General features: G+C 42.9%; 1 protein-coding gene across 3 annotated transcripts in view; it reads right to left on the bottom strand.

Moving 5' to 3' along the window:
* Positions 1 to 546: 546 nt before the first annotated feature.
* The window catches only part of mtch2 (mitochondrial carrier homolog 2), a 72933-nt gene continuing 59136 nt past the window's right edge, over positions 547 to 14343 (bottom strand). For all 3 annotated transcript variants that reach the window (XM_037246693.1, XM_037246695.1, XM_037246694.1), the window contains 6 exons: positions 13568 to 13627; positions 8955 to 9048; positions 8742 to 8789; positions 8571 to 8638; positions 8418 to 8493; positions 547 to 1120 (listed from right to left, as the gene is read on the bottom strand). In XM_037246693.1, the coding sequence (XP_037102588.1) occupies positions 1034 to 1120; positions 8418 to 8493; positions 8571 to 8638; positions 8742 to 8789; positions 8955 to 9048; positions 13568 to 13627 (433 nt within the window). In that variant the 3' untranslated portion in view covers positions 547 to 1033. The remainder of the gene's footprint in view (positions 1121 to 8417; positions 8494 to 8570; positions 8639 to 8741; positions 8790 to 8954; positions 9049 to 13567; positions 13628 to 14343) is intronic.

The following is a 14343-nucleotide window of genomic DNA, read 5'->3' as shown; positions in this document are numbered from 1 at the left end:
ACTTATGCTCCGGAGCGACTTATATGTTTTTTTTCACGTTATTGGGCATTTTATGGCTAATGCGACCTATATTCTGGAGAGACTTTTAGTCCGAAAATTACGGTATTAACATACATTATTAGCTCTGTCACAAATCTTAATAGTTTTCATTTCACCGCTAGAAACATATGACCATTATCGACGACCGTGGCTCAGGCAGTAGAGCGGGTCGATTAGTAACCGGAGTGGTTGGCAGTTCGACCCTAGCTCTGTCACAGTCACGTGTCGTTGTGTCCTTGGGCAAGACACTTCACACACCTTGCCTCCAGGTCGTTATTGTAAATGAGAAAATGTTTTCAATTGACCTATCTGGTAAAACATTGAATTAAATTAAAATTATCCTTGGAAATCAGGGCACCTCCATCTCATACCAAATTATGCATAACTTCTTAGGGGTCAAATTGTTTTCCATGATCAAATTTGGCAGATTGCTGGAGCCTATGCCACATCAAGTCAAAAGACAGACTGCACTTGATGTCTAAACTTGAATAGTAAAAACACCAAAAGGGACAGAACTAACTTTTATTAGATATTATGAGCTTGAGAAGCAGTTGACGACTGTCACAGATTTGTTGAGTTTCATATGCATGTACTGAATGTGATAGGACAATAAGTCTTATACAATAATAATTAGAAGCAGGAAAAAAACAATATTACATACCATACCCATTTGACCATTATCGTGTTAGACATCACATGCATTATGAAGTGTGTTAAAAATTGTGGCTCAAGTATTGAGGAATCATGTATGAAAAGAAAGATATGAGGGGGGGGGCAACTGACCAACCTGTAATAACCTTTTGAGGATTGGTTCAATCAACTGCACTTGGTGTTATCTTCTTACAAACCTGAAAATTTGACCTGAAGAGACTAAATTTTAAAGCACAGAATAGGCTATAAACAGGGACAAGTGCATACAAAAAAGATGGACAAGCAGTCAGTACCCCGGATGAGTCGTGGTTGTTGTTTGTTGTCGTACAACTGACTCTTACTTTTAATAAAATCTTTTGTAATCAATTGCGTACGTCTTTCCTGCTGGAAGCTTCCGGAAGAATAAACTGTTTCCTCTGCTCATGTTGCCCTGGAATAACAAACAAACAAACAAACAAACAAACAAACAAACAAACAAACAAACAAACAAACAGAACATTTTAACTGTAGCTGAACTTCAGGAAACACGTCACAATTTAAAAAAAAACATTTACATTGCCAATCGCGAAGCCTGGCTAATTTGAATACACGCCTAAATTAATACATGTATTTCTCTGTGGTGTGTTCATATTGTTTTCTGTCTCTATGGCTAAAATGCCAACGTATGTTTACATAAGGAGTCTTGCATTAGTAAAATGTAATTTAAAAATGTGTCTTCTAATTTTGTCTTTGAACGCTATTCAAGACAAGGGTAAACCGAGGATGGTTAATTTTTCTCTAACTACCCCAATTTTGTATTTTATCAATCATGAAAATGAAGTAAGTTAGCTATTTCTATTTTATGCATTCATTTTGGAGAAATACTGAAACAATTAATGCCTTTAAAAACGCCCACTTTTAATGACGAATAGAGCCACACAGCCCTCCGCTCCATGTCTTGGCTGATGATGTCACAGAAGGAAGAAATCACAATTTACCACATTGGAAATCATTTTAAGACTATCACTTAATATGTACAGAAACAGCTATTAATTGGCACCAATATTTACATGGCCATTTCTTATTATGATTGCTTCAACATATCCCAAGGATTAGCCTCTCCGTGGGTGATTTTTTTTTAGAAATGACCAGCCTCTCTGCCACTGAATTGCCCTGTCGTTCAAAGACCACTCACACAGTCGGAAAACTCATTCATTACACCCAAAAGTGTTGAGTTTGTTTGCTTATCTGTTGTGTTTGCGGCATAGATGGGAGCGCACACAGATGATGTGAGTGGGAAGGGATCAGTGCGTGGTTTTTGGCGGTTGTCGTTGCAAAATGTGGAGGGAAGAACTCCAAAGTTGTGTTCTATTTTTGCCAATTAACAAAAAGTAATGACAAGTGTGTGAGTACATTGTAGGGAGTAAGTGGAACCAAAAAATACAATGCATAATAATTGAATGTGAAAATTAAGGCAATGTAAAAAGTGCTAATTGAAGAAAGTCACACACTTGCATTTGTTACATCAGCAAAGATTTGTAAGGAAATCATTATTATCATTATTATTATTATTATCGCGGCCTGGAGGGTGTGGGGTGTGAAGTTTCTCATTTGCATGTAAAGAGACTGCACCAAAGCGGCTTGGTCTGAGCTGCACCTCAGAACAAGTATAACAGAGGGACCTGTGATGCTATCAGAACGAGGAATTCAGACAAAATCATTGCTGTTCCACTTTATATAAACCACAACTGAATGAGTAAAACTTAAAACGGAAGAATTTATAAACGTGATACGTAAGCTTTAAATAACAAGCTGTAAATTTAGCCGTCACATTTTCCCCTTCAATGTTTTTTCTCCGTACTGTAAATCTCATGTCTAGAAGAAATCTGAGGCTGCTGTTCTGAAAATGAACTACCAAAGCTTTTTATGAATACATTAATAAAGATCAATTTGTGGAACGGTGTGATGAATGCAGTGTTGTCTTTAATTACATTCAATAATATAACATATTTGACCACTTTTAATTGATTTTTCTAACTTTAATATATTAAAGTTAAGGCTATATACCTCATTTCTAGTAAGTGACCCACCCCCTCCCATATATTTGTACATGTGGCCCTCATTGAAAAAAGTTCGGACGTCCCTGATTTAAAGTACTTTTTTCTGGACTATAAATCAGTTTTTTTTCAGTTTGGCTAGGGGTGCGACTTATACTCAGGAGCGATTTATGTATAAAATTAACACATTGTTATATAATTTCACATGTTATTTTCACACTAAACCGCAAGAGGGCACTCTAAGCCTGTGTGTCAGGATTCAGAAAGGCTGGAATACCGTATTGGCCCAAATATAAGACGATGTTTTTTGCATTGAAATAAGACTGAAAAAGTGGGTGTCTTACATTCGGGGTCTAGACATTATACCCATTCACTTGTGCGCAGCGGTAAGTTAAAGGTTGCTGGTATCGACTGAGTATGTTGCTGTGATCGTGTGCGTCTGATACAAAGTGAGTATATCATTTCATTGTTACTACTGTCCACTGTTGTGCCGTTTGTCCGATCGCGGTTTGCTTTGTGTGCGCGCCGTTTGATTGACAGCTCCGGCGCGCTCCTATATGTTTGCCTCGCATCGTACGAGCAGCGTACACGCATGACTACAGCCGTGACGCAGCGACACGGTGACTAACGGCCGCCAGGAAATGTATTTTGTTGTCTCGATGACTTATGCTTGGTGTGTTGCCGAGAGTATTTCATTTATGGTTATTTAGTATAGCCGTAGTATAACCGTTACGCACAGTTAGTTAGGTAATGTGTGCCGTCTACTAGTGTTGTGTGACGTCAGAAGTTGAGCGTTGACTTACGTGCTGTATTTCTGTCTGTTGCACGCACGCACGCACGCACGCACGCACGCACGCACGCACGCACGCACACACACACAAGAATCACATTCACACACCCAAAGACTCACCCATGTACACTACACACACCTGCTCTAACATCCTTACGACCAAACGTGTGCCTATACCCTTTTGCCAGTTTGCCTGTATACAGCTATGAGCCACAGTGCCTGTTACTTTTTTGCCAATAATTCAGTAAAGCAATCAAAACTGAACCACGTCTTACCTCCTGTGTTCTGACCGAAACCCGGGGGCGAAAAGAGCATAACCATCCGAGCCAACCCCTTATAGTCCTCAGGCTCCCCAACAATAGCGGTAGCAGTTTGCATTATTTTATTGCAATGTTTTTCCTTATTCAGATTTGTTTCAAGACTACAGTTAGACTTCACTTTGATGGTTAATGCAGTTATTGCAATTTTGTTGTTTTATCAGTAGATTGGTTTATTTACATTTCAAAAACCAGAAGCCATTCATTTACAAATGTGATTGCACTTTAGTTTACATATTTAAATATTCAGATATAAAGATGTGATAGACAGTTTTTGCATGATTTGAATGAGGCAAAATAACATGCTTTTTCTCTCGAATATATTGTTATAATCATTTGTTTCAGGTGTAATCATTATCTGTATAAAAATTTAATTTGGTGTTCAAAAAGTCTTTCTTCAAACTTGAGTCTTGAAAAAGAGGGGGTCGTCTTATAATCAGGGTCGTCTTATCAAAGTCAAAGTCAAAGTCTGCTTTATTGTCAACCTCTTCACATGCCAAGACACACAAAGAAATCGAAATTACGTTTCCACTATCCCACGGTGACAAGACATCGTACACGACATACATACAAGCAAACACAAAATAAAAACAAGAAGGCACAAACAATGAATAATAAGAGTGATGAATAAATAATAAATAAACAAATAACACAATAAATAAATAAATAAATAAGAGGAGCAAAACGGAGCAAGTGTGCATACAGCAGACAGTCAGAATATAGCGCAAAAGTACAGGACGCTACGCAGAAGGGGGGAGAGAGTTCAGGATCCTAACAGCCTGGAGTACGAAGCTGTTGGTGAGTCTGGTGGTGCGGGAGCGCAGGCTCCTGTACCTCTTCCCAGAGGGCAGAAGATCGAACAAAGAGTGAGCGGGGTGACTCACATCACTCACAATCGTGGTCGCCTTGCGGGTGAGATGGGAGGTGTAAATGTCCTTCAAGGAGTGGAGTGAAGCACCAATAATCTTACCAGCCGTGTTCACTATGCGCTGGAGGGCCTTCATGTTGTAGTCAGTGCAGCTACCACCCCAAACAGCAATACAACTGGAGAGGACGCTCTCAATGGTGCCACGGTAAAATGTAGTCATGACGGCCGGAGGAGCACACGCTCGCCTGAGTTTCCGCAGGAAGTACAGGCGGCGCTGGGCCTTCTTTGCCAGTGATGCGGTGTTGGTGGACCAGGAGAGATCCTCACTGATGTGCACCCCCAGGAACCTGGTGCTGCTCACTCTCTCCACCACAGCACCGTCGATGGTCAGCGGCAGGTGTCGGGTGTGACCCTTCCGGAAGTCAACAACAATCTCCTTGGTCTTGTTGACGTTCAGCAGGAGGTTGTTGTCCTTGCACCACGTGGTCAGAAGGTCAACCTCCAACCTGTATTGAGTCTCGTCGCCCTTGGTGATGAGACCCACCAGAGTCGTGTCGTCAGCAAATTTCACCATGCGGTTGGCGCTGTAGGTTGCAGCGCAGTCATGCGTCAGCAGGGTGAAGAGCAGCGGACTGAGCACGCAGCCTTGGGGGGCCCCCGTGCTCAGCGTGATGCTGGCGGAGATCTTGTCGCCAACACGTACCACCTGAGGTCTCTGACTGAGGAAGTCTAGTAGCCAGTTGCAGAGGTAGGTACTGAGGCCCAGCTTGGCGAGTTTGCAGATGAGTCGTTGTGGCACAATGGTGTTGAAGGCAGAACTGAAGTCCACAAACAGCAGTCTCACATACGAGTCCCTACTTTCCAGGTGGGTGAGGGCCGAGTGGAGGGCCGAGCAGATGGCATCCTCAGAGGACCGTTTGGCTCGGTACGCAAACTGGAAGGGGTCTATGGTGGGGGGTAGAATGGATCTGATGTGCTCCATGACAAGCCGCTCAAAGCACTTCATGATGATGGGCGTCAGTGCCACGGGGCGGTAGTCATTGAAGCAGGACGGGGCAGGTTTCTTCGGCACAGGTACGATGGTGGCAGCCTTGAAACACGAAGGGACGACGGCTTGCTGCAGGGAAATTTTGAAGATGTCCGTGAAGACACCAGTCAGCTCCCCAGCGCAGTCCTTCAGCGCTCGACCCGGGATGTTGTCAGGGCCCGCCGCCTTACGAGTGTTGATAGCGGCAAGCGCCCTCCTCACGCTATCAGCAGAGAGGCACAGGGGCTGCTCTTGTGGAGGAGGAGGGGCCTTCAGCGGGCAAGTGCTGTTCTGAGCGTCGAAGCGAGCAAAGAAGCGATTGAGATCGTTAAGCAGACGGACGTCGCCCTCACAGCTCTGCGGCGCGGGCTTGTAGTCCGTGATGGTCTGAATGCCCTGCCAAAGGCTCCGTGCGTCCTTGCTGTCCTTGAAGTGGGCGGTAATCCTGCAAGAGAACGCCCTTTTCGCCTCCTTGATGCCCCGGGACAGGTCGGCCCTCGCTGTCCTCAAGCCAGCCTCATCCCCCGCTCTGAAGGCTTTGTCCCTGGCCCTCAGCAGCCTGAGGACAGCCCCAGTCAGCCACGGCTTCCAGTTAGCCCGAGTGACGATGTATTTCGAGTGGGTCACATCATCAATGCACTTCGCGACGTAAGAGGAAACAGAGTCAGTATACTCCTCTATATCCGTCCGATCATTGCAAGTGGCCGCCTGCTTAAACATTTCCCAGTCAGTAGAGCCAAAGCAGTCTCGAAGCACATCAGAGGCACCCTCAGGCCACACTCTAACCCGCTTGCGAACCGGCCTGGATGCTTTCACCATTTGTCTGTATGCGGGCAAAAGCATAACAGTGATATGGTCAGAAAGTCCAAGATGGGGGAGGGAGGCGGCTTTGAAAGCTCCTTTATGTGAAGAGTAGACCAGGTCCAGGAAGCTGTCACCACGTGCTGGAAAATTAACATGTTGGTGAAGCCTCGGAAAAACAGACTTCAGGTTAGCGTGATTAAAATCCCCAGCGAAGATGGTGAAACCGTCAGGGTGCGCCGTCTGTTGTTCACTGACAGACTGGTACAGTTCACTAAGAGCCGCGATCCTGTCGCCTTCGATGTTGGAAGGCGGGATGTATACCGTGACTAGCAGAATCGCAGTAAATTCCCTCGGCAGGTAAAAAGGACGGCACTTAATGATCACAAACTCCGCCAGTGGCGAGCAGTGCTTGCATACCACTACAGAGTCCCGGCACCATTCGTCGTCATATTCGGGCCAATACGGTAATTAGAACTGCAACTGACGATGAGTGATGTAAGCGACCTAGAATGGGAAGCGCCGCATCTTCTACTTCTGGACTTAGCAGAGTTGTTTAAAAGTGACACAGAGGATGAAGAATTCATTGGATTTAGTGATTTAGAGTGACACAGATGGTTTGGTAAACTTATTAGCATGTTATTTATGCTATAGTTATTTGAATAACTCTTAATATGTTAACATACCAGGCACGTTCTCTGCTCGTTGTTTATGTGTCATGTAATGTTAGCACACTGTACAATTATTTAGCCTGTTGCTGCCTCTATTCTATTTTTATTTTAAATTACCTTTCAAGATGACATGTCGGTTTTTGGTGTTGGATTTTATCAAATAAATTTTCCTCCAAAACGCGACTTAGTGCGACTTACCGTATTTTCTGGACTATAAATCGCTCCGGAGTACAAGCCGCACCAGCCATAAAATGCATAATAAAAAATAAAATAAAATAAAAAAAATAAAAAAACAAGTTGCAAGTCGCTTATTTGGGAGAACTTAATTTGACAAAATCCAACACCAAGAACAGACATGAACAGGCAACAACAGGATAAACGATACGGTATGCTAACGTTATATAAACGAGCAGCTCAGAACGTGCCTGACGTAACATTAACAGTTATTCAAATAACTATAACATAAATAACATGTTCATCAAACCATCCGTCACACAGTGTTTGTTGGCTCACGCTAACATAAATAAATAATTTTATCGAACCATCCGTGTCACTCTGAATCATTAAATCCATCGAAATCTTCGTCCTCTGTGTCAATCTCTGTCCTCTGTGTCATGAACAACTACTGACTCTGGAAGTCAGTGAATGGATTCTGACTCATTGTCAGTTGCGGTTCCAATTATTCCACAGGCCTAGTGCGACCTCATGCGGTCTAAAGTGGAAATAACATGTGAAGTGATCAACTATATATAATGTATTAATGATCAAGTAATAATGTGTTAATAATTTCACATATAAGTTGCTCCTGATTATAAACCATACCCCTGGCCAAACCTTGGAAAAAACTGCGACTTATAGTCTGGAAAAATCTGGTATATATATATATGTCTGTTCCTTCTTCATTATGCATTTTATGGCTGGTGCAACTTGTACTCCAGAGCGAGTTATAGTCTGGAAAATACGGTAATTATTTTAACTAGAAATGTTTATGTTAATGTCGGATTTGTTTGAAGGTGGTTCCGCCAGCGTCTTATTAATGGAATGCTAAGTATGAAAAATCAGGACCAGCTTGCTTGACTGTCTTTTTCGAGTGCAGACTGGCTTGACCGCAGTGATGTTTTGGGGGGAGGGGCGGTAGGGCAGGTGCTGTCAGTCTTAAGCCTTGATAGGTAGCACAACACAGTAGATTCAGGTTTAGAGACAAGAAAAGAGCTGACCTCTCTGCTTAGATGTTTCCAGCAGTGCACCCATGTCGGATATACTGATGCATAGGGGGGAAGTCCTCCAGTGAGCCTGGGACGATCAGGGAATACAGTGTGTGACAATAACAATAAAAAGGCTGAAAAAGTAAATCCCTCCAGCTAACTCACCCGCAGTTATTGACAGCCATGAGGTTGGACACCAAAACAAAAGGGTATGTGAGCATGCTGGCAAGGAACTGTAAAAAGAAACAAAAAAGCATTATGGTGAAGTAAATTTAACACCAATTTTAAACAGCAACTTGAATAAATATAATATGGGTACTATACGGGAGGGCTTACCCCTGTCACGGCCTGAGAGCAGTTCTTGATTTCTCCAGTGTGGCTCATCTTGAGACAGTGAGAGTGAGAGAAACAAAGTTCAAACTTTAAAACCTAGCCAGAATTCCAGTAGAAACGAGACAAAACGGAGCCAAAAGAAAATGTATTTTTGTTTCCTGACAAGACACCAGAAAGAGTGTAAAAAAAAAAAAAAATATATATATATATATATACCGAATCATCAATAGCATATGTGTTGATGAAGTGTGCCAGCAGGTTACAAATCCACAGAGCGAAGACATCTCCAAGAAGACGAGGGATCAAGCCACTATGAGAAAAAGTAAAGGTATGAGGTTGTAATTACAAACTGTGACCGAGAGCTGTCTGCATCAGACATGCATAATCAGCCCCGTATGCATAATACATATATCCGAGTCAAGATCCCACATTCAACGTCCAAGGAATAAATATTAAATGAATAAATCTGCGTCCACGATCAACGGGTGTCTAAGGAATAAATAATAAAGTCCTCGTTGAACGTACATGTCATCTACACTTGTGACAGAGAGTGCATCATCGGTGTCAAATTGACAAACATTTCATCAATATTGAACCTTTCGTCAATATTGACGCTGCAAAATTGAGAGGATAACTCAGTTTCGTTAGAATCGGGTAGAGTAGCTGAAAAAATGGGGTCGAAAAACAAAAAGTCCTGCCTAGCTACAAAAACAGATATATATGCTCACACCTCATTGAATAAAGTACATAAGCAGACAAGTATATTTACTTATTAAATCAATAAAAGAAACGTTTTAAGCATATAATTATACCTACACACTAAAACAATAAAGAAGACATAACTAGACATTTTTGATATGTGGTAATGACAAATGTTTTTAAAACTTCATGATCTAATATGTATTTCTGTGCATTTTGAAATAAATGTTTTTTGGTATATTGCCTGAATACCTTAATAACCCTTAATGAACTGTTTAATGCATGCCTGATGATTTTCTAAATCACGGACACTGCCAAAGTCGTCAAAAAATGTTCAGTCCTCTATTACAGTGGTCCCCAACCACCGGGCCGCGGACCGGTACCGGTCCGTGGGTCACTTTGTACCGGGCCGCCAAGCCACACAGAAAAAAAAAAAAATATTGTTTTAATCAACGATCAATTAATTCAGGTCAAGACGCTCGTCCCGGTCACGTGACGTGTTTCCCCAGTCGAGCCTGCAAAGCTAGCAAAAATGAGTATTTATTTTGAAAAATATAAAAAAATTGGCGATTCTCTCCCAATTACATCCGTCGGTTCAGGTCAAGACGCTCGTCTCGGTCACGTGACATGTCACCTCAGTTGAGCCCGCGAAGCAAGCAAAAATGAGCAAGAAACAGAGATGTTTGGAAAGCTTCTTCGGAAAGGGAAAAAAGCCCAATGAGGAGACGGAAGAAGAAGAGGCTACGACTTCTAAGAAAAGGAAAGCTGCATTTAAAAGACTATGACGTGCCAAGCCCACTCTGCATAATATGTGGCGACAGGCTAGCTAACGAGGCAATGAAGCCCTCAAAACTGCTTCGGCACATGGAGACCAAGCATCCTGCATTAAAAGACAAACCTTAACCACTTCGGGTGTCATTGTCTCCGATTACGCCTAGATGGGACCGGCTCGTTTCTGAGAAACAAGCTCAGTGCTCCCACTAATTCAATGTAATGGTGAGTTTTATTTTAATGTCGTTTGTACTTGTTTTTATGCCAGTCGTATTATTTTATTTCATCGTATTCATATATTTATTATAAATGTATTATTTATTTATATAAATGTATTATTTAGTTATATAAATCTATTATTTATTTATATAAAGGCCGGTCCGCAAAAATATTTCTGACACGTAACCGGTCCGTGGCGCAAAAAAGGTTGGGGATCACTGCTCTATTATGTCTTATGTTTTGATTAATGCTTGATGTGACGTCGTATGTCACCTAATGCTAGACGCCAGCTTTGGATCATTATAGAATGTTCTGGACAGAGGGAAATGTTTTGCCTAACAATGAAAATATATGTTTGGAAGCATGATTAAACTAAGAATGTGACGAAGAAAGTAAGTAAATGGAGTGTCATAAGAACAAACAAACAAATGCATGGTAAGTGAAAAGTGGTAAATGGTAAGAACTTTGCATGGTCAGGGAACATTAACGACTTGATGATGTCAAACCCAAAACATCACACAATTCCGTACAAAATGACAAAATTAGAAGAATTATGAATGGCCGATGTGCGACAGTGGGTGAAGTGGATGTATGTGCAAGAATGGAGGATAATGTTTACAGAAAGTACACTTGGAGATAAAACCAGCAGAGGTGCCAGAGGGAGAGCAGCAGGAGGAAAACAGCCAAGAACCCGGCCAAAGGTGATCGCCAAGGCCAAGACGGGATGGAAACACTCCAAATTGTCCCTAGTTGTGCGAGTGCGAATGGTGTTGTTCGTCTGTGTGCCCTGCGATTGGCTGGCAACCAGTTCAGCATGACCCCCACACACTGCCCGATGACTGCTGTGATAGGCTCCAGCACGACCCCCGTGGGGACAAGCGGTATAGAAGATGGATGGATGGATGGATGGATTCATTAAAAAAGAGCAGCGCTGTCAAAATAGCGCTGCAGCCGCTGAAAACCTCCCCTTAATTACCTCCTCTTTGAAAATGCACAAAGTCCGACCGATGAAGCCGGGAAAAAGTCAAGCCCAGGGGTGGCCAACCAGTCAGAGACCAAGAGCCACATTTTTTTACTGTGTACCGCAAAGAGCCACATCCCCCCCCCCCGAATGGGTTTGCCCCTCCTCCTTTGCGGGATTTCACCTCATGCGCATGCGCGCTTGACGAAAATACCATATTGAACTCAAGCGAAGCGAACACGCGTTTGACGAAAATACCATATTGAACTCAAGCGAAGCGAACACGCACAAAAACAAACAAACAAATAAACCCATAAATGTTGATATGAACGTAAAGGAGCTGCATGAAACCCGGCAAGGAGCCGCAGGCGGCTCGCGAGCCGAACGTAAAGGAGCCGCATGAAACCCGGCAAAGAGCCGCATGCGGCTCGCGAGCCGCGGGTTGGCCACCCCTGGTCAAGCCGAACGCGTGAAGGTGCATTCGGGCAACGCGCCGCGCACGGAGTTCCATTCAAATTTTGGACCGAAATGACGAAAAATCAGCCTCTCCAGCCTGGAGGTCAGCTCCAATTTTGGAATATTTTCTATTTGTGTCAGCGACGGTGCTGTTACAATGATGCGTCCGAAGCGCTGCGGTTGCGTGGTCGGACGGAGATGAGGAAAAACCAGCCTCTCCAGCCTGGAGGTCAACTCAAATTTTGGAATATTTTCTATTTGTGTCATCGACGGCGGTGGTACAATAATTCGTCCGGCGCGCTGCGGTTGCGCGGTTGGACCAAAACGACGAAAAATCAATATCTGACTTGCAGGTGGGCGGCTTAGAGTATAAGGCTAGGAATCCTGGAGGTGGGGGTGAGACCAATTTCACAGAGAAGGCTCCACAGCTGTGTCTTGATCTTTCATTAAATAGTTAAACTGAGAAGGCAGCCTCCTGGCTATGAGCATAGCAAGCATTAAAGATAAAGAACTGAGACAAAATATAACAAATTGGGAGACCAAATATTGACCAAACTTCACATTATTATTTCCTTTCCCCAGCAAGACCTCAATAAGGGAGCTTCGGAGGTATAATTTAACTATATAGTGTTGAAGCACCATCTACAATCGCTGAGTCTTGCCATGTGCAGAAGTTTGCGGACGACACTGCGATGGTTGGTTGTATCAGGGATGAATGGGAGGAGTAGTACAGGAAGCTGGTCCAGCGCTTCACCAGTTGGTGTGACTCTAACCACTACCATTTGTAGTTTTTTTTAGCCAAGGTAGCGTTATCCTTTTTTTTTTTTTTTGCTTTAAACGAAGTAGCATTTACTTGCGTTGCAAACATTTTGATGATTAAAATATATAAACGGTAGAAGACTTTCCCATACAACCATACATGACACGTAATAAAATAAATCCCCTCACAATATTTATGAACGTCTTGTAAACAGGCACTGCAGTCAAGCTACGAAGTAAGCTAATGCTAGCGCTAGCGTTAGCGAGACGGTAACAAATGCATTGAACATATTTAGGGTGACCAGACATCCTCTTTTTCCCGGACATGTTTGCATGTTCTCCCCATGGCCGCGTGGGTTTTCTCAGGGAACTCCGGTTTCCTCACACAAAAACATGCTTGGTAGGCACTTTGAGCACTCCACATTGCTCCTAGGTGTGAGTGCGAGTGCGGATGCTTGTCCGTTTCTCTGTGCCCTGCTGGCAACCGGTTCAGTGTCCCTCCCCTACTGCCCGATGAGTGCTGGGATAGGGTCCAACACACCCGCAACCCCCGTGGGGACAAGCGGAATAGAAAATGGATGGATGGAGTTTGCAAGACGGTTAAACTTTGAAATATACTGAACCTACTTTGTATGACAAGGCCCCATTTCCTGTCTAAGCCGTATAATTTCTTCCGCTTCATGAAAATACACATGCACTGGAAAAAAATAGTAACCTTGCAGAAGGCTTGTGGTCTCCAGAGATGCGCCACATACATTACATTGACACGTCGACTACCAATGCTTTCTTTCCCTTGCCTCCCTCCCACCGTGTGTGGTGAATACTTTTTGGATTAATTGAATTTGGCATTTTGGCTCTTCCTCAGGATACTCAAGCTATTTGTGAAACTCATCGTCTAAAATAGCATTTTCATCATGAGAGTAACCTTGAATCTACTTTGTATGAATGTAAAAAATAAACATACGCAAAGAAGCCCAGCATGCCTTCTTCTCTGTAGATGGTGATAATGGAATCAAAGACTCCGCTGAAAGAGATGAATATTATTTAGAAAATAATCATGTCACTATAGTTTCTCAAGATACAGTAGTGTTCATAATAATAGTGCTCTGTGACTAAAAAGATTATCCATCGTTTGAATACAATTTTTAGTTACGTAGGAAAAAAGGTCTAAGGAGATTCTGACAAATCCAGTACGACCAAGCATTCATGATTCAGGGGTGCTGGGAAGGAGGGTCCGTCGGGAAGTAAAATCTTAAATTTAGGAGGAGCAATGTGGTTTTCATCCTGGCCGTGGACCAGCTCTACGCCCTCAGCAGGGTCAATTCAATAAAACAGCTATCAACTACCAAACAAAACTACCATTCAAAATATCTGGTAGTAAGGCCTGTATTTTTGCTCCAAATTTCCTTTTGGGTGCTTGAAATTATGGCATGAATGTAACGTCATGCCGACAGCATGCAGAATGGCACAGTCGGGTTTGCTTCCTGCCTTTTTATTTTTTTTAAATCGAAATTACATTGTGTGAAATTACATTGTTCTATTGATATTGACCAGGCGTCTTTTGCGATATACAGTAATCCCTCGCTACATTGCGGTTCATTTATCGCGGCTTCAGTGCATCGCTGAATTTTCATTCCCCCCCAAAAACCCCCTCAAAAATTCAAAAAAATAAATAAATTGAGGAACTGTGATATGAAAGTTGCCCACACGCCAGGAGAAGGCAGGGAGTGCCCACACAAT

Source organism: Syngnathus acus, chromosome 3 (assembly GCF_901709675.1).
Source record: "Syngnathus acus chromosome 3, fSynAcu1.2, whole genome shotgun sequence".
NCBI lineage: Eukaryota > Metazoa > Chordata > Actinopteri > Syngnathiformes > Syngnathidae > Syngnathus > Syngnathus acus.
The sequence above is the reverse complement of the archived record's forward strand: the minus strand, read 5'-3'. Positions and strand labels throughout refer to the sequence as shown.